This window comes from Anopheles marshallii, chromosome 3 (genome assembly GCF_943734725.1).
Source record: "Anopheles marshallii chromosome 3, idAnoMarsDA_429_01, whole genome shotgun sequence".
NCBI classification, from domain to species: Eukaryota; Metazoa; Arthropoda; class Insecta; order Diptera; family Culicidae; genus Anopheles; species Anopheles marshallii.
The window spans coordinates 46,859,497-46,882,526 of NC_071327.1; the positions used below are offsets into that span (position 1 = coordinate 46,859,497).

Sequence of the window (23,030 nt, forward strand, 5' to 3'; positions counted from 1 at the left end):
ATTTACACTGCGCTGAATAAACGATCAGCTGCCTCACAGCGAGAAGGTGAAATTTTTTAATAAAATAAAGATTTTCTACACCTTTTCCTACACCGCCACTCACAAACATCTTGGATCGTACGGATAATCACCGGAAGCTGGTGCTGTCACGTGAAACAAAATCGTTATTCCAATAAGCGCAGAAGATTATCGGGCTGCCGCAAAGCTTTACCAAGACGCCAAACGCTTCCCGCTGCTACCTTCCACCACGCACCAAGACACTTGTTTTGTAACCTTTTGAATTCGATTATTTCCCCCTTTTAATCTCCATCGAAAACCTTGCGTGACATTCAACCGGAATGAACTGATGCGGCACTTGATTCTTGATCCGGTCTCCCTACCTTCACGGGACCCGAACATTTTGAGAGTGTGAGAGCGTTTATTCAAAAGATTGTCCCCGCTACTTTGCAAATAAATGAATCGAAATTTGACATTCATCTTGCTAGTTAGGCTGTGCTGCCGTTTACAGCAGGAAGCATTGCGGGGCAACACCCAATGAAATTTGTATCTTTTCCTGGGAGAGTAATGTTTACCGGAAGGATCAGAAAACCAATTTATATCGCACGCAGTAATTTAATGACAGTTTTGTACGACACTAATATGCATTCATTTGCAACACAATATGTATGGGCGATTTACAGCAACTTGATCTTGACTCTTCAAATTTATTCAGAGTTGGAAAGCTAAAATTCTACTTGCGGAAGATCGGTCTATGCGAGATTTGGCAGCCATTCTGTGGTGTAAAGTACCAGCGACATCCCAACTTAACCATCGCGCCGATCGATAAATTTGCTTACGACAAGAGGTAAAAGGTAATCTAAACTGTTCAATCTTTATTTTTTAATCGTAGTTTGTAAAGAATATTATGCATTTTTTAGGTTTTTATCTATATTAGATCATTTATAGCTAAAAGAATAAACGATTCTGAAAGACATTGCTAAAACCTTTTTCAATATGGTTTCCTTTCATCCTTTCTTAGCTACTAAATGCTTAAAACAAGCTAGAAATGAGTCCAATTCACGTTATAAATGCTATTTACCACGCAAAAAAAAAACAGCCAAAGCCAAAAAAACAAAGCCTTTTACACCCCTGGTCCAACGCTCCATTGCTGCCAGCAAAACAAATAACTATGACTTCACCAGAGCCATTGCAGAAACATGATTGTTTATCTCGTTTTATTCACACAATAATATTTCCTCCAAGCCGGATTCTGCACCGTCGTTCGTTTTGCTTTGAAATGGATATGTTTTTGACATTTGCCATCGTACGCCCGGGACAACCGAAAGGGTAGCTGCCCCTGCCCAACTATCTTGCTCCTACGTGCGCTGGGGGATGCAGTCGGTACAGAGAGCAAATCATCCCGGTAGTGCACCGATGTCCTGCTGATTTTTCCATTATTTTTTTATTATTATCATCAGTTTGTTAATTGAAAAACTTTTGACTGCACGGGGGCTGTTGTTTCTGTTGCTTCTTTACCATAGTCCGGTGTGGTTTATGCAACGCTTGTGCTAATAGTCTGCTGGCAAGATATGTCGTCTTCGCCGGAAGCAGACACCCAAGCACGATAGAAGCAAGCCCCCACCTCCCCCCCCCCCCCCCTCCTATCCAGTGGTTTAATAAGCCGGTTAGTTTGAAAATAATTATTCCCATTCAGTGACAACGGTAGCGATGAAACAGGTGCAAAGAGGGTTATGGTGCATCAAATTATCCGTTTGCGTGCGTGTATGTATGTCATGAAAACAAATCGCACAACGACAACGCAAGCTCAACATAATAATGGTTGTAGTTCAAACCAACGATAAAAAAGAAGCTTCACCCTTCAGCAAAACGGTATCTTAATTAAACCACATCATCCTTATGCCTATAATTCCTTGCGCTGTTGGCCCTAAGATTGCTGCTAAATGTCAACTATTTTCCGCCTAACATGATGGCCAAGCCGGGTGCTGTACAAAGGTTCGTCTAGCAGGTTTCCAGCATCCTCCGCTGGTATCATGATGCGCCATGGCATCGATATCACCAGTAATGTGGTCGTCTTCTGGGACGCCTTTGTGTCGTTACCGTGCTCGTCATCCTTCGCGTCATTCGCATAATAACTTAAGCAATTTAATTTCTTTTGTTCTCTTTTCCAACCTTCCAACCGACCAAGTCGAAAAGCGGGGTCCGCCGACCTGCTAACCAACCACACACAGCCGGGACAGGCACGGTCAAAAGTCTAACCCCAAGTCAGCCCAGTCCACCCCAGCTGTGGCGAAAAGAGAACACTGCGCTGGGCAAAGCTAGCGAAATCATCTCCTTCCCGGTGGGAAGACAATTTTTCACATTTTCTTTTCATGTCGGCACATCCGGCCGGTTGGCGCGGTGGGACCGACCGAGAAACCGTGTCTTTGTGTCTGCCGCATGGATCTTTGTTTTTCGCACCGGCGAAGCCTGCGGAAGGAACCCAATTGGCAGTGCAGCCATGCGGGACAGGGTCCTTACAACGTAACGGAACCACTTTCCCTCCCAGCAGACGATGGGTGCTCACCTCACCGACCGTTCCGCCTACCGGGGAAATGTTTCATTTTCATTTATTTATTGACCCACGGGTGACCCGGGGGAGGGTGCAGGAGTGATGACGGACGAGGGACAATTACGCTAACCTTTGGTCGATTTTCCTGATGAGGTTATTTATGAGTTTTTATCTAGCTCCTCCCCCCGCCGGCGACGGAAGCGGCAAAAGGGGGCAGAAAATCGGCGGGAAACTGTTGAAATTTGCCCTCATTTTACACTCAATTTTTCCTCAAAAGTTATTAATTCCTACCATTGCTGGTCCCCTTTTCGCAGCCATCAGACCGCACCCAACCCCGGACACAAATTTGTGTGACAGTTTCAGTCGGTTTAGCGCTGAAGTGCTCCATCCATCCGGGCCTCCCGAACGGAAACGCTTTGTTGGTACAGATTGCCATTTTACAGAACACTTACCTGCTGCGGTAGTACGGATCCTATTGCTGTTTCGGTGCGGGGACAGCACGTTACGTTACCTACGCGTGAGGGCGGACGCGTACGAGTGTTGCGCACATAGATTTCGCATAGTTTCGCATGAATTAGTTGCGAGTCCTTTGTAATGGATTTCAATTAGTGCTCCGGCAATCATCCGAAGCAGTTGACAGGTTTGTAATTTTCTTCCTTTCAATGGGTGCTTTTGAAGGTGAAATGGTTGTGCGCCTTCAGTAAGGTTGAGTCGAGCTAAGCATGTAATCGTAGTTTCAAAGATGCACACTGCATTCGCTTTCATTTTACGAAATCAATCATAAATCTATCAGCAAAATAGAGCATACCAAACGAGATGCTAATTTAAACAATTGTTTAGCAAATATTTCATAGCGTTGAATAACTCATGCATGTTATTTAGGAATACAGTGGATGTGCACATTTCATTAACTTTTTTCTGCTGCAAAATCTGCGTACTTAGTATTAACACTTAATTATTGTATTGATGGTTATTTTTAAACAATTTTGAAGCTGATTTAATTATTTTTTAATATTATTTGTTCGTACTTCAGAACATTTTGGTGCAAATTATGCTATGGTAGAATTATTTGACTAGAAAAATTAATGAAGTTAAAATGCAGGTTTGGCTTGTACGCTACCCTGAAGTCTAATTCTACGCTCTCTAAGCTTGTAGACTCTGATTTGACTTTTTGAGACTTTTTAAATTTGTAACTTAGTATGAATTTTTAAGTTCAATGGTGCTTCATTTTTAACTAATAAGTTTCATTTACAAATATTTACACCATTTCCAATACGCCTACGCTTATGTAACGCACATCACCATTTCTTGGACCTCATTCTTTGCCCTATTTGGTTTTCGGCGCCTAAAAGTAGACTTCTACATGCGAAGCTATGCGTCGTCCATTTATTACGAAACTCTTGTTCGGGATTTGGAGAGGATTCTTGTTACATTATGTTTGTGTTACACACAATGTAAGATGTTTCCAGTTCGCAAAATTTGTAAACTTCGAATACAAATTTAAGCGTTGTTCAAAATGAGCTTCTCCCTTGTCACCTATGATTGTATTTACATACGTATTCCCATTTGGGGCGGCCCGTTGGGTTATTGATAGGGGCGCCTGTCTTCACACGACAGGTCCGGTCCAAAATCCATCTAAAGCATTCCCCCGCACGCAGAGTTGACTGTCTAGCTGCGGATAAATTAAGTCAAAGAAAGTCAGAAATGACAGGCCTAGGTCTCTTTAGTTTGTTGTGCCGATAAAGAAGAAATATCCACTTTTGTAGCAATTATCTTGTGGTTGTACAAGAGTTTATGACTTAATTTATTAGTTTGTAACAGCTATTTTAAAACACGAAGCTGTAATGTTGCGTGCGCGAAGCTTACTTCGCGGCGCTTATCTTTAGACAGGTGCAAGTCAGGCCAATTAGAGAGCAATAATTCCGACGCGTTTGGTTGAAATATTACCTTTTATTGCACAACATATAATTTATGTACATATTTACAGCTTATCGATCGTGAATGCACTTTTACATTCACATTTTACTTCTATTGGCTGATCAACCGATCGTCCGATCGATGCGGCTTTAAATCGATAAGTGCACATTATGCTACACGTTGACTTAATTTTAACTGATCGACATCAGCAATCCTGGACACCTGGAAAACAAAGACATTGTTGAGCAGTGGTGATTAAAAGAAACATCTGATGATGTGACTCCTGATGATTGATCCGATACCACAATACTTGCATTCTCCAGATAAGCGTTGATGACTCCCTAACCAGTAAAAACTTCTTCTGCGGTTAACGATCACCAAAAATAAAATGTTCATCTCTTTGAGATTTGTAGTGATTGAAGAGATTAATATGAAATATCACGATCAACGTAATTAAGTATATAAATCCTAGGTATCCTAGGATATAATTTTTCCCTGAGGACAACGAGAATTGGTGATCTTTTTATATCCGCTGCTTTCGGATTTGTTTAGTTTACTGATTTGGTTTACATCTTCGGAAGTAATCTACCATATACGCTGAAATTTTGTCACCGAAGTACCGAATTTCATGATTTTGGTCGTTAAAATCCATTCCTTAAGTATTGTTTTATATTTAGCTTTTTGTTTAGAAAAAAAAAATAATGCGCAGTTTTTAACTAATATCGGGCGATAACTATCGTTCAAGGAGGAGTATGTTGTACGTGAAACAATTTTTTTCAACATTATTTTGTTTCTGAATGGTATTTCTTAAACATATTTTTATGGGTAACTGACCTTTTAGTTACTTCACGGAAGAATGTGTGATTTTTGTGAATTGAAATTATACGTCTTGTGTATTTTTTTCATATTTTTTCTACCATTGCTACATGTAATAACACGAATGGAGTCGCCCAGTAGCGTATGCTAAAATCTGTTTTACAAAAACTGTAATAACTTTAAGAGGAACAAATTCGTGCAGATGTTTTCTTCTACGAAACTTTGAGGAAAATTGGACTGTAACCTACACAAATTTAAAGTTTGCAATGTCGCGAAGTTTTAAATGGTTTAATGTCTAAAGAAAAATGTTATAATATGAAGAGTAACTTTCGTTTATTATGTTAGTGATTTAGAGATTAATACTGAAGACTGCAAAACTGCGCTTATACATGAAGAAGACATATAAACCTTCCCTTAAAAGTATAAACTTGAGGGTGTTACTATTACTTTTGCAGATTTAATAGTACTTTCGCTCGATTCAGCTAATTTTGTTTTAATCTATTGTTTTTTTGCGTTACGTAATGAATAGACGTTACTAAAAGGCATTTTGATTTTCAAGCAAATGCTGTGCAATTTTCAAATGATTTCATACTCTTATTGGTAAATATCTATCATCAAAAGTGAATTAGTCTTACAATTGGTTTTTAAGTCCTCAATATTCTAACACAAGCATTCGCGTATTATTGTAGATCAAAACTGAAATCAATAACGATGGTACCCAGTTCGATATCGAATCGAAATAATCAAATTTCGCAATGATTTCCCCATGCTGTATCGTGCCAGCACACTACGATCGGCCAGCATAATGCAAAACTTCTGCAATATTTCGTATATTGATCCTGGCGCACCATTCGTCCCCAACCCAGCACTGAAGCATACTTTCACTACCTACGTTTTCAGCTCATTCCTTGACGTTTGCGCTCAATATTGCTGGATCTGGGATTAACGGGATAAGCAAACAGAAAATAAAATTAATTATTCTATAAAATAAAACTGCTGTCAATGTTTTTACAACCACCAAATAAAAAAAACGTAACTCCCCTTAGCCGGAGGTCCTTTGATCCTTGGCGTTGCGTATCCTCCACAACCGTTGCAGGTTGGTGACTGTTGCTCCTTCCACCAGGGATTTGGATGATTGGTGTGCAATTTATTTAGCTTCAGCATGAAATTAACTTCCGAAATTATCGTTCCAACGATTGCCCGAACCCAACCTTGTCGCGGTTTCCTTCGCGCAGCGCCATTTTCTGCTACCGCTAGGGGTCACTTTGTTAACTTTTTCATTTATCGAGCTGTAAGGCAACGTTAGAACGCTTGCCAAGCGTTCACAGAAACCCCTTTTTGCCGCTATCTTAGTGAAACCTAGATGTTCCCAGCCGCGCAGAACAGCGGGTCCGTAGTGTGTGTTGAGCTGCAAGTAATTTTTTTAACTTTCTCCGATCTGTTTGATTTGGTGGCCGCTTTCCGGCGACACTGACGATCTGCCGCTCTGCTCAGATGAGGAAACGTAAAACACCGTCCTTGCGGGTGGATAACGATGAAAGACGGTAAGGTAGAATTTAATTAAAATTTGTTTTAGCTCTCCACTCTGTTTGGCTTTGGTTGGCTTTTTCACCTCGGCACACTGTGATGGAACGGATACTGGAACAACGCGTGGAACGATGGGTGGTTAAGGGAGGGGAGGCCCGCTTCCCAAGCAAACTTTTGGCTTGATAAATTTAAAATTAACTTAATGCTTCACTTGAATTCCGATTAACTGCTACAGTACTATCAGCAGAGAGAAGGAAAGAGTACTGCTTGTTCCTATCCCGAGGACGGTGCGAATGCTTTCGTCATTAATGTCACTAGGTCCAATTAATTGTCCTTACACAGATTCTTGTTTATACAGTTAAAATATACTTTAGTTTAGTTTTATTTATTATCATCAGCTGTCACATGGTGCTTTGCACATTTGCTTAAAATACATTACTCCAAATCGTCTAAATTCGTTCTTTAAACAGAAAATCATCCTCTCTTAGGCATTTTACTCTTTCTTATACTTATACGAACAGCCTGTTCGCAACATCACCTTTACGGGCTACACTCTTTGGCGGCCTTGTTGATTTTCACCGACAAAAACTGCCGTATCGTGCTGCAAAAACGAACCAATCGCACCGAGCCGGACCGGGCAAAGCACAACTCGCACCAAGGGCTTCCCTCTGCTAGCCGAATTTCAAATGTTGCCTTCACTAAAGATTGATTCATTATTTTCTTTTCCCCCAAAAAACAGCCTTCCTTCTAAGGCTGCAGATAGTTGAGACCCTGCAGATGTCCCTCGTCGCGTTGCCGCTGGAATGCAAGCCGTTCGTGGTGTTTGCCATCAATACCGAGACCTATTCGTTCGATTATCTTTTCACCACGGTACCCATGCAGCTGAAAAATACAAACACAAGGTGAATAGTTTGTTGAGTAAGAAGTAGAAGAAGGATTGTTGTTGAACAATATGTCTATTGCGTGCAACTAATTTTCCTGTATTTAAGCTTCAGCCAAATAGTGAAGCTCTTAGGCACGACACGTTTAATCACATTGTACAACACAATTTGCATGTCTAATGAGTAGAAGTAGTTATGAGCAGGCGTTACAAGTCTGATCATCAATGATTATCTCGAACTGGTACTGGATGTGGCGAGGAGTCGTTTAAAGAGTTGCGCAACATACAAAAGGCACTAGTTGCCAATGATCGCTCACTCGACACATAAGCCACTCGGGACTATGGTTAGCTTCATGCGCCACAAAACCCTCTATCTTATCTAGCCAATACCAACCTCATAGTATAGCTCCCTTCGTTTTTTGCTTATCTCCGGATCGAAGTCATACTCCTCCGTCTTGTGAATGAGCGGTATGCCAGCGACATTGTTTTGGATGAAGTCCGTTAACAACCTTACCACGGTTGCTTCAACACGATGTTCCACCGAAGCCACTAGAATGGCTAAGCATATCTGTGCAATAAATTAAACGTACACTGTAAACACACGATACCGATAGCCACAAACTACATGCTACACTTACAGCAACAGCCAGTTTGGTCATGGTTTCACCGCAACTTTAGCTAGCCCGAAACACGAAACACGAACTCTCCAGTGTATTAACCACGCACACAGAACATACGGTTCGTACTGCCACCTTAAACGTTCCTTTCCCAGTCGTTTACCTCCGAAGCCTTAGTTCAGTGCTCCCACCCAGTCTTAGTGCGCTCGACGCCCCGATGCCTAGTAGTATGGTGGAAAACCCACCATCAAGACACTCACTAACTCCAACTCCCTCCGTGGTTTGTTCTCAGACCGAAATGCAACTTGCAACGAAACCGGTCGTTCGATTGGTAACCTCGGCAGTACATGCATTAACAAAAGCACCACCAACGATCGTGTTCCTGGCACGATCAATGCACACAAAGGTACGAGGAAATTCACAACGGAGTTTTCCTCAAAATCTTTCTGTTCGCTTCCTGAAACAGCTCAGCAACAGTTGAATGCGCACGCGGAACACACCGCGAATGGGCGAAATGAACGAACTGCACTACGCTACGGTTCGGTTGATTATGGGGCAGACGATTAAATCATCTACCGCCCGGTAACAGACGACGGCAAGCCAAACGATGGGTTTCAACCGTTCCAAGCGCCAAGAAAGACGACGAAGAGCCATAACCAAGCAACATGAAGAGAGGAAAATACGTACAACCCAAATCTGTTTGCTGGACACTCCATCGAAGGCTTTCGGTTTAGGCATTAGGTGACCCACACCCAGCAAGGTGGAACGCGATCGCAATTGAGCATTTGACCCAATTTTTCTACCACCTGTGGAATTGCAGATGAGATCTGTGCGGAGATAAGTCGCTTGGCCGTTTGGCAGTGTTAGACAATCGTACGAATATCTTTCCTACATCGATACTGGTCTTCGTATCAACTTGCTACAACGAATCTTATAAACAACACACCGTTTAGGACAAAACTGTGAAATTTAATCACATCCAGCACCCCTCCCAATTGCCCTCAATGATGATGCAATTTTATTTCGAATCGCGTCCATCCATGGTCCGGCCTACGGACGATCACGCATATGATCTGTGTCACGAGCACACAAACCGACGCATCCCCTTAGTAAAGATGCTTCACACTTCCGTAAACTTACCCACAGTTCGCACATTGCTTGGTCTGTTGTTTAGTGTTTGATGACTCTGATAAATGGAAGTAGTTCAGGGTTCATACCATTTTTTTTATTGGGGAAAATATGCCACATTCAATGACCTAAAGGTCATTATTAATATTTGAGAAAATAAACATTTATATAAAAGAAGGCATTAATATTTCGTTGAATAAATTACATCGAAGATTGTTTAAATATTCGTGAATCATTTCCTGTCTTGCAATTCGTCCTTACAAACATTTCTGAAAACTCATTACACCGTAGCAAACGTACGGTGTCCTTCATAAAGAGGATAGTTACATCTAATTCCGCATGCGGACAGTTACTAACATTCGCTTATCCAAAAACTTATTTCATTGCTAACCTTCACTTAGCGCTATGAGATCAGCCTCCAAAACGAATGGCGTAAGAAACGCAACCGTCTCAATAAAAAACCGATCATACACAGATGAACCGGCAGCTTTAAACACGTGCGTGCATAAGCTGCGTCACGTTTTTTGGTCACTTGTATCATCAAGACCACCGCTTCTTGAAGGAATGTCCGATCATCCCAGCTAGCAAAAACATGACAACGGTTTCCTTGGTAAAACGCGAAGGTTCGTCGCTTATACGCGCGACCAGCTCTTTCGTTGCGCTCGCTCGTGATCGCGCGCTTGTATTATAACCAATACAGAGCCAAACTATGCGCACTGTGTCACTGGGTGTGCGTTGCTGGTAAGATCTTCGTACCAAAAAAACTGCATTTGCGCTTCTTGCCCATTCATTACAAGAATCCGGCCGCAGGTAAAACTGTAACTTACACTCTCGAAACTAGTGTAGCGTGGTGCTGGTGTTGTGATAACAAACCGAAGAGGAATCGCAAAACACACAGACTACGGGAAGGTGTACGTGCCTGGTGTCGGTCGGTTCGATCTTCGTGCTGCAGTACGCACTAGCATCAATTCCTACTTTCACTTTCCACCCCTTGCACCCCTCCCGGTTAGGCTGGTGGGAAACGTTCAACCGATGTTGTTGATCGCCACGATCACAAGTTCGCTTCCGCTATTCGCTTGTGAGGTTGCGTTTTGTTCATCGAATCGAATTTTACTTTTAAATTATGTATTCATTTTCTTGCATATAAAATTACCAACGTTACTATTCAATCAGACGATTTTTTTAAAAGAATGTAAAGATTATATAAAACTAAATTTACTTCACTGTAACACTTAAATATTTACACATTTTTACTAACTGTAACCAGTTTTTCGTGCAAATTATGTGTGTTTTTATTTCGGTTTTATATATTTTTTAGCCTATTTACCTTCACAATAATCTTAAAATAACAAAATGTAGATGTCTTTGGTGGATCGATCAAACGGTTCGTTTGTGACGATCGTGCCACACGAACAGCTCGTTTCGTTTTCCCACTCCTTCCAAGATCACCAAAGGTGGTAAAAACCGAAAGTACCGCGCAACCAGGCACGAGGCCACTGCTAGATCGTCCCCCCTACGGCATTTCGTTTCTGCCATTGTATCCGTGAAATGCGAATGCCACCATCGTTCGAACGACGACCTGCGCTAACCGACCGTACACGGTAAGACGATCATTCCGAATCTCAGTTTATGGTGGGAAGTCTTACGCGCCGGAGGTTTTGTTGTGAACGCGCTCGGACACATGCTTAAGCGTACAATTGCGTACAGAAACTGGTGACCTACCTCGCAGCTAGCGTGTGGTGTTTGTGTGTGCGAGTGAGAGTAAGTGTGAAGGTTGTGCCCCAAAACACGTTGGGTTGCTCCCTACAACGATCCGATCCCATCATCGTCTCTCATCAGCAACTGATCGTTCAACTGATGCTGAGCTTGTATCTTTCAGTTTCTACCGCAAAAGTGCTGCAGTGCCACAAAAGGAGCTACGGTACCACGGTTAAATAACTGTTTTGCGCCCCGGGAATCGAAAATTGTTCCGCGCAAAAAAAAACAAGAGGAATACACACACAAACACACGTTCATTCAGCAGTAGTGCCAAACAGCCGCCACCAAAATGCATAAGTGTGTTGCATTGTGTTTCACGGTACGTAGCGGGAACAAAGCTGGAGAAATTAACGAACCGTACAGTATAGCGTCTCATGGTATGTTCGTAGTTTGAACTGGGTCCCGGGAAAGTGTTACGCCCTTGTGAGCGACCATGCCGGGTTGAAGCAGGTTGTAGAAAGTGGCCGAATATTCCAGAACGGGGACAGTGCGTTCAACAACAACAACAATCCTAGTCGAAAAGCGCCGTTGAATTTGAAACGCGCGATCGCTCTGCGTACAGGCGCGATCAAATGATCCGTTGGTTTACCTGCCGAGCTGCACGTTTGCAGATTTCCTTGAACGATAGACCCCACCAAACAACGAACATCGCTGTTGCATAACCACGTGTAAAGGTGTTCGAGGGCGGTAGCATGACTTACTCGCGTCACTGTTTGTCTTTTGATGAGTGTATGTGTGTGTGTTGGAGCTAACCGTATTTGTTTATTGCGACCTTTGGGATAGATTAAGTGTTTGTCCAACATGTTGAAGATCATGCGAATGATGTAAAGATGGTCCTCGGGACCAACGAATTCCTTTTTCAACTGATTTTACTACAAATTCGTTATAAATCGGTACTAAATATTTGGGTCACTCATATTTACAGATTCTGGCTCTTGTGCTAGCAACCCTTCTCCCTATCGCAGAATCAACGCTGCAACCAAAAGCTCCAAATTTCCAATATTTTGAAAGGTAAAGAATGATTTATGGAATACTGTTTGGAGTATACTTTAAACACATGTTTACGGATTCCATTTCACAGGCCAAAGTACAGGTATCCTTACTACGACGAAAACGGAAAAGGGAAACTACTATACGGCTATGGAGGACCGGAGCTGTACCAGTACAAGAGCTTCTCACCTTTGGACGGTATTCATTGAGCCCCTTGGGTTTGCATTAAATTCATTTGTGTCCTGAAAGCAATGGAGCGATGTGTCGGCGCTTTATCAAACCATTTGTTGAAGGTGGCATCGCATTAGTCCGCGACTGTTTCACACATCCTGCAAGACTGTGAACTTGCGGTCGGATATCAGTAATGGCCAAGACTTCATTACGGCTACGACTAATATAACTAAGCGAGCTTGGGAGGAGCTGAGCATAAGAAAGGGAATGTTGTGTTAAAACATTTAAGTAATTTGTTACCAAATAAAGAAAACAAAAAACCTTCTTTTTACACAGATCCACCTTTTTTATTCTGCACAATAGCTGGCCCCACCTTAGACTCGTCTCTTTTGCGTCGAAATGTACAGTACATTATTTCCACGGATAAAGGCGTCCCCATATTTGTTCTTCAGTTGCCCATTTACGTACTCTTCGGTTTGGTCCAGCGCAATGTTCATGTATCCGTCCAGGCAAGCAAGTACACCTTCGTTCAGAATAAACATATGTTTGTTAATGTATTTTGCTTGCATATGGGTCACATATCACGCTCGTGCATTTACCTCTGTAATCGACTCCACTGTTGAGTTTGACGACAACGGGCCGGCCATGGATTTGGTTAATGAATTGAGAAAGCGCTTCTTTGCGGGACATTGTGAATCTGTGAATAGGACAAGGTGGGTGTTAGGCAAAATTATTCACTATCAGAAACACTACATTAACACTGCAGATTTATGTGAAAAGTCCGCTATAAGTATTTATGTACAATTGATTTTCGTGATTTCTAGAAGAACGAATCAACACCGGATGGAACAAGTTTTAGTTCAAGTTTAGCGATTAGTTTTTTAGCCCCTACTGGCCTGAATATCAGCTAGCTGATAAGAAATTATTAGTTAAAATCTTTATCTACACAGATTAATCACGCTAATCATATCATTCTTACCTTTAGTATATGTTTAATTCTCAATCAAATCTTGTTTAATTTCGCGTGTGAAGTGCGGTCTTTTGCTGTTTGTTGTAAACAATAGAAATGCGACGCGAAAGATTTGACACATGGTTTGACATTTGATTTTCCTTGGCATGTTCGAATATTTTCTTCGAAATTGTTTCGGATTGTTTTATTACAACAAACATTTGTGCATTCACGAACTAAAATTTACTCATCTAATAAATAAAACCAATTGTTTCAGTGATATTGTTTTTTCCTATCCTATTCCAGAATAACAAAATAACGTATAACAGCTCGTTTTCGAACCCGTAGAACAGAATTCGAATCGGACAAACTGCGAACATCATTGAACATCTCTCCACAAAAATAATGTACAATAAATTACTTTATTTTTATCTTACAACACAGCATCTATGTTCAATATTTCCCAAAATTCTTCCCAATCGCACCGTAGTATCGTAAAGCCTGTGGCGAATAGCCGTTACCGATCAGGGCGATCAAATTTTCCCCTCGATATCCAAATTGCCGCTGATAAGCTCCCCGGAGCTTCAATGCACGATCGGGATCAAACGGAATATAATATCGTTTCTCCTGCACTGGATGTCCTGCAAGCAAATTGTGAAAGTAAGTCACAACCGCAATCGCTTTTTGTGCTACAGATGCGTCTCGGGGTGGGAGCCTTTTGCCATGATGTGGATGTTTGAAATATTCAAATTTCTGAAGATTCAAATTGTAATCAAACGGATTGTAGAAACTGCACACTTGTTGTACCACGGCCAACAGTACAATCCAACATACGAGCTGTAGAACAAAGATTAAGCACATCACTTTACGCTTTTGTTTTATGAATTCCATGCAGAACTACAACACTTACTGATTTCATGCTGAGGGCACTTTTGATGAAAAAAAAAATACAACTATGCAACTTATCGCTTTCAATTCGACTAGTGGAATGAGCTCCACATGCTGCCAATAGTCGTTACTATCCCGGTGCATGGTAAATGTAGATTATAAAACAAATCTAATTGATATGCTCAACGGGTTCAATCGGGTAAAGCCATGAGCTACCCCACTTTCGATATGCACCTATGTCCCATCCATTGCGCACGTGACGTAACGAATCGAATCGAAAGTTTCAACATTACTAACATGATCCGTACATTAAAAAGCTTTTGCAAGCACGTAGCGTAAAATACTTTCTCGTCTTTTTCATATTAAAACTCAAGGTTAAGGAAAGTATTGTGTCATAAAGATATGGGTCACTATTTTTCCGCTTCAATGGATGGATTGGCCTATCGCATCCATTCATAAAGATTCAGTTCCTTCCTAATTTCTTAATATTCAGCACGTGGTTTGTATATCGTTTATCGTAATTTATTTGCAGAAGTTTGTTTCACTGAATAGATTATTCATCCAACGTCTAACAAACGCATAGCGGCACATTTTTTCATCCAATTTTATCCTTACGAGCATTCTGGTACTCTTTTCCTCTGATGCAGCGTCACTTTTTGCTGGACTACGCACTTTCAATGATTGCAGTTTATACAAAACATAAGCAGCAACTAAAGCAAATTATGTGGAACGCGTCTCGAAGCGTGAACTCATAAATATCAAACACCTTGTAACTGTTTCCGCTGGGAAATGGGATTTCGCGACATTTCCTTCAACTATTAGGGCGAAATAATGAACCCGGATTTCATCCTACAGCATCAAAAACGCCAGTGAATGAAAGTAAGTGGATTATTTGACAACGGTTAATCACTAACATAAGTTGACTGCAAAGAATACATTGATTTTGTTTGCAGTACTATGCTCTGGTTGTGTATCATTGCTCCTGATCCAGTCAGAATTAGTTTGCCCACGACATCAACTCCTTCATGTCTGGATCGTCTTCTTCGGCGACAGCGGCTAAAAAGAATATAATATTCATAATTTATTATCGAAGCATAGCAAGTCTTCCTTCCTCCCGCAAAATGATGCCTGGAAGAATTGCCCGCAAGAATAGATGAACAAAAACAGATGAATTCAATGGTTTGATTAACATTCGATTCCGTAGCAAATTAATGACCAGCTGCATCAAATACAGGAAGCGAATGTATATAGCAAACGATTCGGTAGTGAAGCCATCGAAGCGGGAACACGAATGCACTACACAATCACAGTTGTAAGCTACCTTTCTTTTTCTCCTTCTCCTTGGCCTTGGCTGGCAAGTCCGTGGAGGGAACTTCTGGTAGTTCGTCTGTTTCGGGCTGCACTCCAAGCAGTTCCTTGTCAAGCTCCTCTTGCTCGAGCTCCTCGAGCTCCTTCTCCAGCTCATCCTCATCGATATCCTGACCGAAGCCAACGGCAGTAGATACGGCATTGGATATTTCGTTTGCAATATCGTTCTGTTCAGCAATGTCGTCCATTAGATCGTGCACATCGTCAATATTCCTGAAAGTATTAACGTACAGCATCACTCATGGGCTGCCGTAATAGTCACCGCACGGTCACACAGCACATCCCAAATACATACATATCCTTATGGGTAACTTTAAGCGCATCGGAAGCCTTCTTCATCGTTTTCAGTACTTCTGCGTTTGTGTTCGCATTTTCCAACGCTTCTCGCTGCATTTCAATTGTCGAAAGTGTACCATCAATTTGCTGTAGCTGTTTCTCATATCGCTTCTTCCTCTTCAGTGCTTGGATGGCCGCTGTGGACAAAACGACACGAATATGACTCATGCTTTAGCGGGCCTACCACGCTAACGGCAATCGACCACCACCGCTTGGACGTACCTCGTTTGTTTTTGGTACCATTTTTTCTGGCTGTATCAATCTCGACCTCGATTTTCTTCTCTAGGAACTCTTGCTTCTTTGTGAGCATATTTTCTATGTCCCGCAGCTTCTGTATCGCTTCGCTCGGGGTCGGCGCTGGTTCGCCTTTTTTCCCCGAAAATAACTTTCCAAAGAAACTCATCTTCACTCTACTGTTGCTTACTGAGTGTACTATCGAGAAATATCTGCGATGATAGCGATCACTGATTATAAATAACAAATTCTAAACCGAAAGAAACTTGTGTTTTTCTACGATCTCGCGAACAATTGACGAATGCGTCATCCGTCGTGTTCAAAGTCAATGTCAACGAACGAGAGGTTAGGCCAAAGTCAGTCATTGGAAGCCATATTTATTTTTAGCTTGACAACAACAGTTGATGTTTATGTACAATAATGGTGCGATACGGGGAGAACACTATGCGGGAATTGTAAATTCTTCGTTATTTTTCGAGAAAACGCGAATATACGTTTAGAATAAAGTGAGATTTTTTTAAATAATATCGTTCAGTGCGAGAACGGCCCGGTGGCATGATGGTAGCGGCGCCGGTCTTCACACGAACGGACCGGACCAAAATCCCATCCGGGCCAATCCCCCGTAACAAGGACTGACTATCCCGCTACGTGGTAAAACAAGTCGATACGGTCAGGCCGTTCTAACGAAAATATATCGTGCAGTGCGAGTATTTATAGTACTAGTTTCATCCTATTTCCTTGGCTTTGCTGGCACCTACGCAATGCTACGTTCTTTCATTTAAAATGAATATCAAATCGTTTTACTACCCCATTTAGTAATGCAGCATTCTATACTAAAATAATGTATTTATCACATTCCAAATATCTTAACAGATGCGTGTAAGTGGTACCATATCCCGTGAGTTTGTTAGAATTTATCGAGCTGTGTTTTACAACGTCTATCAAGTCTACTTAATTAATTGATGTGTATGTAGTGGTTTGATACATACTTTGGAAAATTCTTGCAAATCTGCAACGAGAAAATTTACAAAAATAAATCATACCGGCAAATGAGAGAACTAGAATTATGGTCTACTTACATCATTAGGCACGAACAGGTGAAATAGACGGTGGCAGTGATTAAATTAAATGCGCCCGGATACCACGACAAAGTACCCTTGTACACGAAGGTGTACAGTGGTGCCGAAAACAGCGGAGTTATCGATTCGATCGATGTTGTCAGCGAGAAAATCTTTCCAATATCATTTGGCGGTGCCGTATTTGAGATAACGGCCCTGCTCATAGGACCTGCAATTCCTTTCATAAAGCAAATCGCTACACCCATGTACAATTGCCATGGTTCAGATGCCAGCCCGTGAACTGTGCTGTTGATAGCATAGAAGCAAAACCCGAGGGCGGCAAGCATAGTGACGGATAAGTTGAAAAGCTTCCGTATAACGTACAAACCGATCGTATTGCCAACAATCATGAACACAATGCTGGTTGCATCGTAAAACGAGTAGTCTTTTACTGTCCATCCGAAGCGTTCTCGTAAGAAGAGCAGAAACACCGTCTGGGACCCATCTGGCAGGAAATATAGAGCAGTGGGGTACATAAAATAAGTGCAATTTCAATTCAAACCAATGGCTGCTTACCCATAGCGAAGATGTTAGCTCCGAGTGCCATAATTACCAGCCAAATGATCAAGCGATCGTAATTCGGTCGTCGCTTAAAGCACGTCTGCATAAGCTCGGAAACTAAATCCAGCCGGAACAGTTCCCGCAATTTGCTGTTCGTTTCACTCAGTTCGTTCGGTTTTATGCTTTCCTCGATGTAAAATATAATGTACAGCAAGCCGAGAAGCACTGACCCGGCTGCAACTGTAAACACGGTGGCTCCATTTGTCCAGCGGAGAATATAGCTGCTGCTCAAGGTTCCCGCCAGCAGTCCGGTAAACACAGCCGCTTCTACGATAGCCATTCTAGATTGGAAAACAAACAACGAAACGACATTGAGTGAATCCGACATAAGAGCGACGCGCTGTAAAACACATCGTGCGCGTAACTCACTTTGTAGCGCGATTTTTCTCCTGAGTTACATCGGCAATGTAACAAAACACCCCGGTAATCAGCGCACAGGTTCCACCGGACAATGCCGTCGTGATCGAGGCTAACACATAATACCATGGGTTGATTGTGTAGTACATGGAAAGGTAGCTAATCAGCGCGACAATAGCGTAGGTTAAAAAGGCACCCGTAAAACAAGAAACTAGCACCGGTTTTCGGCCGAATCGATCCGACCATGGACCAATGAACATGCTGCACAGTGCGGGCACGATCGATTCCACCAACGATTTTGCCATCATGATGTTAGCCGCGTACGGTTGGACCGCCTTTTCCAGCTCCAGAATCTCTTCCGTTTCGTTTTCCGTACCAAGTTGATCGCAGAGCGATTCATTTTTGCCTAAAGCAGCGGTACAAGTTTGGTACACGATTTGATTTGCAAAGACAGCAGCTAAAATGACAACAGTAAAAAGCAGTAAGATCGCATATTTACGCAGCGGCTTGCGCATACTTACACGCAACATTCCAGGCGAAGAATATCAGCAGAACAGCTGGTTCAAGTATTATATATCGATACTTCCGTTCCAGTATCGGCGGCGTTCGTTCCGTCACCGGATCTACGACCGAAATTTCTTCACTTCTACCTTCATTGTCATCCATTTTAGGCCAGATAATTTTACATTTAATTTAAAAACTATACACTTCTTCCCATTCAACGGGTAAAGTTCTACTTCTACTCTGTGTGTGACCCTGACTAAAAAGCAATTATACTATCTTTTAATGTTTGTTTTCATTCCCGTTCTTAGCAATAGAAGATTACACATCTGTGCCTATTGCTGACGCATCCGTCAAACACAAAGAACTCTTCCAATAACCAGTTAATAGTACGCGGAGGTTCTAAACGAAACCTATACACACACTCCACAGCAGCACACAGTTTTACGACGATTCCCGCACTACTTGGATACGACAAGGTGACAAATCCGTCTCTTGGTCCCGTTATTGCAACGCTCTGAAGGAAGTAGAAAGCACTACAGCAAGTAGATTCACGCACTCCTTACCGTACAGGGTAGTGTATGATAGTAAAGACACCCTTCGCGAGAGTGGCTGTTGATACTCGTTGATGCTAATAATGTTGCTTGGCCGTCTCTTATCACTACCATTTGCACAATATCACAACACTCGCTGCTATGGCGCAGGATTCAAAACAAATGCGCTAAATGGAATGTAATCCCATTTGACAAGCCACAGCTGATCGGCGTACAGTGGTGGCCGTAGCAATAAGTGAACTTACATTCGAAATCTATTTGCAAAGGAAATGATATATTTTATTTAATTTTTTTTCTACACAAACATTTGGAAATTATTTTACAAAAAGTGTTCCAAAAACGTTCCCAAATCTTTACTTTGCATCTCATTTGCATAAAAATCTACAAAAGCAGTTCTGGCTGATAAAATCGACGAATGAGATTCGTTATAACTCTGTAATTATGTAATTAGAGATAAACATTAATGTGAAAAAAATTATTAGAATATCGCCTAATGTATTCCCTACTTACATCATCAACAACAGTCCCACGCCAAAGAACCCGGCAGCAACGAAGTTGAATATTTCCGGAGCAGATTGTATGGTGCTGTCGTACACGAATGTAAACAATGGCGCCGATATCAGCGGGACGACGGCAGTCAATGATAGGGCCATGGTGAAGAACTTGGCCATATCTCCGGTAGGAAGTATTGTAGAACAGATCGTCATAAGTGCAGCTCCATCGGTTCCCTTCAAGACGGTGATCGATACAGCGAGATACAGCATCCATCCGCTGGTTGCAAATCCCATAATCAGCGAATCGATAATGTAACTGGCGATCGACACTATCGCTACGGTAGTATCTGAACAGTGCAGCAGCTGCAGAAGAAAACCAAATAAATTAGAACACTATCAATGAGAACATTACACCATTCAACACTTACCTGCTTCAGTATCGGAATTCCTACAACGTTACCCAAAATGATAATCAGTATGTCCGTAAACTGAAAGTAGCTATACTGTTTCAAATCCCATCCGAATTTTCTTCTTGTAAACATGTAAAACACACCCCCATTACCACCGGCAAGCTCCGTGAGTCCGGTCAACAGCACAACGGCCCACAAAATTTCCCTCACATAGCCCGATCGGCGCATGAAAAATGTACCCGATAGTTCCCGTACCCGTTCACAAGACACAAGGTCCCGCAGTTTCTCCTTCGTGGAGCTATCGTTACTTAATATGATGCTGTCCTCAGTGCAGAATATAACGTACACGATCGCTAGCACAATCAGTACGGTAGCAATCAGAAAGGTAGCCGGCACGTTCAACCATTCCAGGATGTAGCTGCTGGAAAGGAATCCCAACAGCGCCCCGGTCATCATGGACGCCTCCATAAAGCCCATGCGCATGGTGCGGGTTTGTTCGTTTGTAACATCGGAAAGGTAGCTGAAGGCAGCGGCTGTAATCACGGTCATACCGCCCAGCAGCGAGAACGGAAGATAAGCCGCGGTGTAATACCATGGGGTCACGGTGACCCGCATCGATAGGAACGTTAGCATCGTTAGAAGAAGAAAGGAACACAATACACCTACAATGAGAGGGAACGATATTGAACTAGTCCTTGCCAGCACGCCTGACTATCGGCACAGCAGCAGCAAAAAAAAAAAAACGCACCACCACTCGCGATCAGCAACGTAGGCTTCCGCCCATATCGATCGGACCATGCACCGAGCAGCAGAGCGCTCAGTGCGGGCAGGACAGATTTTATAATCACTATCACCATCGTTACATTGGCGGCTATGGGTTGCACCTTCGTTTCGATGATTGCCCGCTGGGAAGAATTCGAATCCATGTTAAGCAGTTGGCAGTCGCTATTATCGAATCCTTCCACGATGCACGTCTGCAGGATGATGTGATTCGCCAGCACGACCTCTGCCGAATACAGGACACAATTACACATCACGGTATTCCGCAGGATCGCATCAATAACCCACACCTGATATACTCATGGCAAAGCAGAACATCAACAGTGCTGGCTCGAAGCTAATGTACTGTGCCTGCTCACGCCAACGGGCGGAATTTCGCAACCTCGCCAGGCTCTGCTTGGCGAAAAGGTCCTCTTCGCCACTGGAGTACACACTATCGGAGCGTCCTTCTTCCATGGTGATCACTGTACCACTGATTCCGATGTCGAAAAGAAATCAGAATTGCATTGCATTGCCCGTGCTGTTTGGGGAGGTAGGTTATCAAATTCTTACCACACATGCTGTGTTCGATTGATTTTTGTTTGTTCCTTTTAATATCGTTGAGAACCAAACAATGCCTAAGTTGCCTTGCGTGCTGTGGCTCATGTGCAAAGATCATGTCATACCTTTTATTCTCATCGCTACGTAGAGTTTTGTTTATAAAATTTCTTTTTTTTTACAAAGCATTAATCTTAAATCATTAACCTCCCCGATGGCATTATCCGTGAGGGATTTAGCCGTCGGCTGTGTTGCCTCCATCGGGTCTTCTTTTATGTTTCCTACACAAGGTCACTCCCTCCGTGTGTTTCAAATAAAGTTCCTCCAACTGTTTCCAGCAATTCCGTATCGTTAGCGCCGGCAGTTTATTACGCTATTAGCTTGGTAAGAGCCAATGAGAAGGATGACTAGGTGGTTTAGTTTTATTGTAAATTATGCGAGAACTCATCTAATAACTGCTAATTGCGAGTTGTATATAAACCTTCAATTTCAAGCGATTACTTGAAAGAACTATAGGAACCTATTTCAACGACTCTTCTGCAGTTGTTTTCTAACGATATAAAAACCTTTTGTGGTAGAACCTATAGACATGGGGCGGCCCTGTGGCATGATGGTAGCGGCGCTGGTCTTCGGACCGGACACGAACGGACCGGACCAAAATGACGGGCCAATCCCCCGTAGCAAGGACTGATTATCCGGCTACGTGGTAAAATAAGTCGATACGACCAGGCCGTTCTAACGAAAAAAAAAGAACCTATAGACATATCGGAAATACCGAATCGAACACATGTCCTTTATGTACATAACCCAAAAGTAATGAGCCTCTTTTTTCTGACACGCGTTTACATTACGATATGCTCCGCCGCTTGGAGCTGGCGATGAGATGGATAGGCTTAAACGCGTGCAAAGCGTTAGTCGGCTCCTAAGGTTTTTAATTCGCTAAGATTCCTTGTCAGATTTGAGCTTTCAACACGATGCAATGGAGGCGCCCAGTCATATCGCGTTCCTCGTGACCTGACCCGAATTCAGCTCACCGTGTTTCCATCGTCTCTGTATAGTCCGAACTTTTCTCTACTTGCTTGCTTATCCGGCACGCTGCTTCGCGTTTTTTGCTGCAGGAGACTTCTATACCGCTCACGGGGCAGTTCGAGCGCCATTGTCGCCGGTTGTCCTTCCACATATAAATATTTCTGAACATCTTCATAAAAAGGTTTCGTTATATTTGGACAAAGCCCATGTATCAGAAGCGTATTTGAGTACTGGAACTAAAAGATTTCTAAAAAGTCGCACTCTGAATAAAGAAGTTTCCTCAGACTGCAGAAAGACCGGTTGGTAGCTTGGTCCCTAGAGTGTATCTCAACTTCCATGTTGTTGTCGGTGCTGACCTTTGACCCAAAATAGATGAAATTTTGTACGACGTCGAAAGTGCGCTCACCAACCCAACCCTACGTAACTAAGGTTTCGTTGGCAGGGCTGCTGGCAGTGATACCATCAGCTTGGTTTTTGTCTTTGCCTTTTGTCTCCAACCCGAGGTTTTCCGCCGCCTGCTGAAATCTTCTGTAGGCCGTCGCTACGAAGTTCCTTCTTGCCA

The 23,030-nt window shown here is 42.5% G+C and overlaps 7 protein-coding genes across 7 annotated transcripts; 1 reads left to right on the forward strand and 6 right to left on the reverse strand.

The window, feature by feature from the left end:
- Positions 1-7,555: 7,555 nt before the first annotated feature.
- On the reverse strand, positions 7,556-8,347 carry LOC128714550 (uncharacterized). Its single transcript, XM_053809425.1, has 3 exons — positions 8,327-8,347; positions 8,083-8,256; positions 7,556-7,690 (listed from the first exon to the last, which is right to left on the reverse strand). The coding sequence occupies exons 1-3, from the start codon at positions 8,345-8,347 to the stop codon at positions 7,556-7,558; spliced, it is 330 nt and encodes a 109-aa protein (XP_053665400.1).
- Positions 8,348-11,480: 3,133 nt separating this feature from the next.
- On the forward strand, positions 11,481-12,390 carry LOC128714008 (uncharacterized). Its single transcript, XM_053808885.1, has 3 exons — positions 11,481-11,510; positions 12,117-12,202; positions 12,273-12,390. Exons 1-3 carry the CDS (start codon positions 11,481-11,483, stop codon positions 12,388-12,390), a joined length of 234 nt encoding a protein of 77 aa, XP_053664860.1.
- Positions 12,391-12,726: 336 nt separating this feature from the next.
- LOC128714496 (U6 snRNA-associated Sm-like protein LSm6) lies at positions 12,727-13,042 on the reverse strand. Its single transcript, XM_053809371.1, has 2 exons — positions 12,952-13,042; positions 12,727-12,875 (listed from the first exon to the last, which is right to left on the reverse strand). Exons 1-2 carry the CDS (start codon positions 13,040-13,042, stop codon positions 12,727-12,729), a joined length of 240 nt encoding a protein of 79 aa, XP_053665346.1.
- Positions 13,043-13,754: 712 nt separating this feature from the next.
- On the reverse strand, positions 13,755-15,216 carry LOC128712699 (uncharacterized). The gene is made up of 3 exons (XM_053807585.1): positions 15,200-15,216; positions 14,212-14,230; positions 13,755-14,138 (listed from the first exon to the last, which is right to left on the reverse strand). The coding sequence occupies exons 1-3, from the start codon at positions 15,214-15,216 to the stop codon at positions 13,755-13,757; spliced, it is 420 nt and encodes a 139-aa protein (XP_053663560.1).
- A 277-nt stretch (positions 15,217-15,493) lies between these two features.
- Positions 15,494-16,296, reverse strand: LOC128710959 (charged multivesicular body protein 4b). The gene is made up of 3 exons (XM_053805823.1): positions 16,116-16,296; positions 15,853-16,030; positions 15,494-15,770 (listed from the first exon to the last, which is right to left on the reverse strand). Exons 1-3 carry the CDS (start codon positions 16,294-16,296, stop codon positions 15,494-15,496), a joined length of 636 nt encoding a protein of 211 aa, XP_053661798.1.
- Positions 16,297-17,078: 782 nt separating this feature from the next.
- On the reverse strand, positions 17,079-18,829 carry LOC128712700 (proton-coupled folate transporter-like). The gene is made up of 5 exons (XM_053807586.1): positions 18,685-18,829; positions 18,176-18,620; positions 17,762-18,087; positions 17,207-17,690; positions 17,079-17,136 (listed from the first exon to the last, which is right to left on the reverse strand). The coding sequence occupies exons 1-5, from the start codon at positions 18,827-18,829 to the stop codon at positions 17,079-17,081; spliced, it is 1,458 nt and encodes a 485-aa protein (XP_053663561.1).
- Positions 18,830-19,599: 770 nt separating this feature from the next.
- LOC128714114 (proton-coupled folate transporter-like) lies at positions 19,600-21,560 on the reverse strand. The gene is given in 6 exon segments (XM_053808990.1): positions 19,600-19,651; positions 19,729-20,075; positions 20,141-20,784; positions 20,871-21,187; positions 21,189-21,379; positions 21,381-21,560. Coding segments are annotated over 6 exon segments (1,731 nt in total).
- Positions 21,561-23,030: the final 1,470 nt, after the last annotated feature.

Coding starts and splice junctions, on each gene's coding strand:
- LOC128710959 (XM_053805823.1), bottom strand. CDS start 16,296: ATGAGTTTCTTTGGAAAGTTATTTTCGGGGAAAAAAGGCGAACCAGCG. Junction 16,031..16,115: donor TGGTACCAAAAACAAACGAG/GTACGTCCAAGC, acceptor TTTTGTCCACAG/CGGCCATCCAAGCACTGAAG. Junction 15,771..15,852: donor AAAGTTACCCATAAGGATAT/GTATGTATTTGG, acceptor TAATACTTTCAG/GAATATTGACGATGTGCACG.
- LOC128714496 (XM_053809371.1), bottom strand. CDS start 13,042: ATGTCCCGCAAAGAAGCGCTTTCTCAATTCATTAACCAAATCCATGGC. Junction 12,876..12,951: donor CAGTGGAGTCGATTACAGAG/GTAAATGCACGA, acceptor TTCTGAACGAAG/GTGTACTTGCTTGCCTGGAC.
- LOC128714008 (XM_053808885.1), top strand. CDS start 11,481: ATGCATAAGTGTGTTGCATTGTGTTTCACG. Junction 11,511..12,116: donor GTGTTGCATTGTGTTTCACG/GTACGTAGCGGG, acceptor TCATATTTACAG/ATTCTGGCTCTTGTGCTAGC. Junction 12,203..12,272: donor AATTTCCAATATTTTGAAAG/GTAAAGAATGAT, acceptor TCCATTTCACAG/GCCAAAGTACAGGTATCCTT.
- LOC128712700 (XM_053807586.1), bottom strand. CDS start 18,829: ATGGATGACAATGAAGGTAGAAGTGAAGAAATTTCGGTCGTAGATCCG. Junction 18,621..18,684: donor CTTCGCCTGGAATGTTGCGT/GTAAGTATGCGC, acceptor TTGTCATTTTAG/CTGCTGTCTTTGCAAATCAA. Junction 18,088..18,175: donor GAGAAAAATCGCGCTACAAA/GTGAGTTACGCG, acceptor TTTCCAATCTAG/AATGGCTATCGTAGAAGCGG.
- LOC128714550 (XM_053809425.1), bottom strand. CDS start 8,347: ATGACCAAACTGGCTGTTGCT. Junction 8,257..8,326: donor TGACCAAACTGGCTGTTGCT/GTAAGTGTAGCA, acceptor TTTATTGCACAG/ATATGCTTAGCCATTCTAGT. Junction 7,691..8,082: donor GAAGGGAGCTATACTATGAG/GTTGGTATTGGC, acceptor TGTATTTTTCAG/CTGCATGGGTACCGTGGTGA.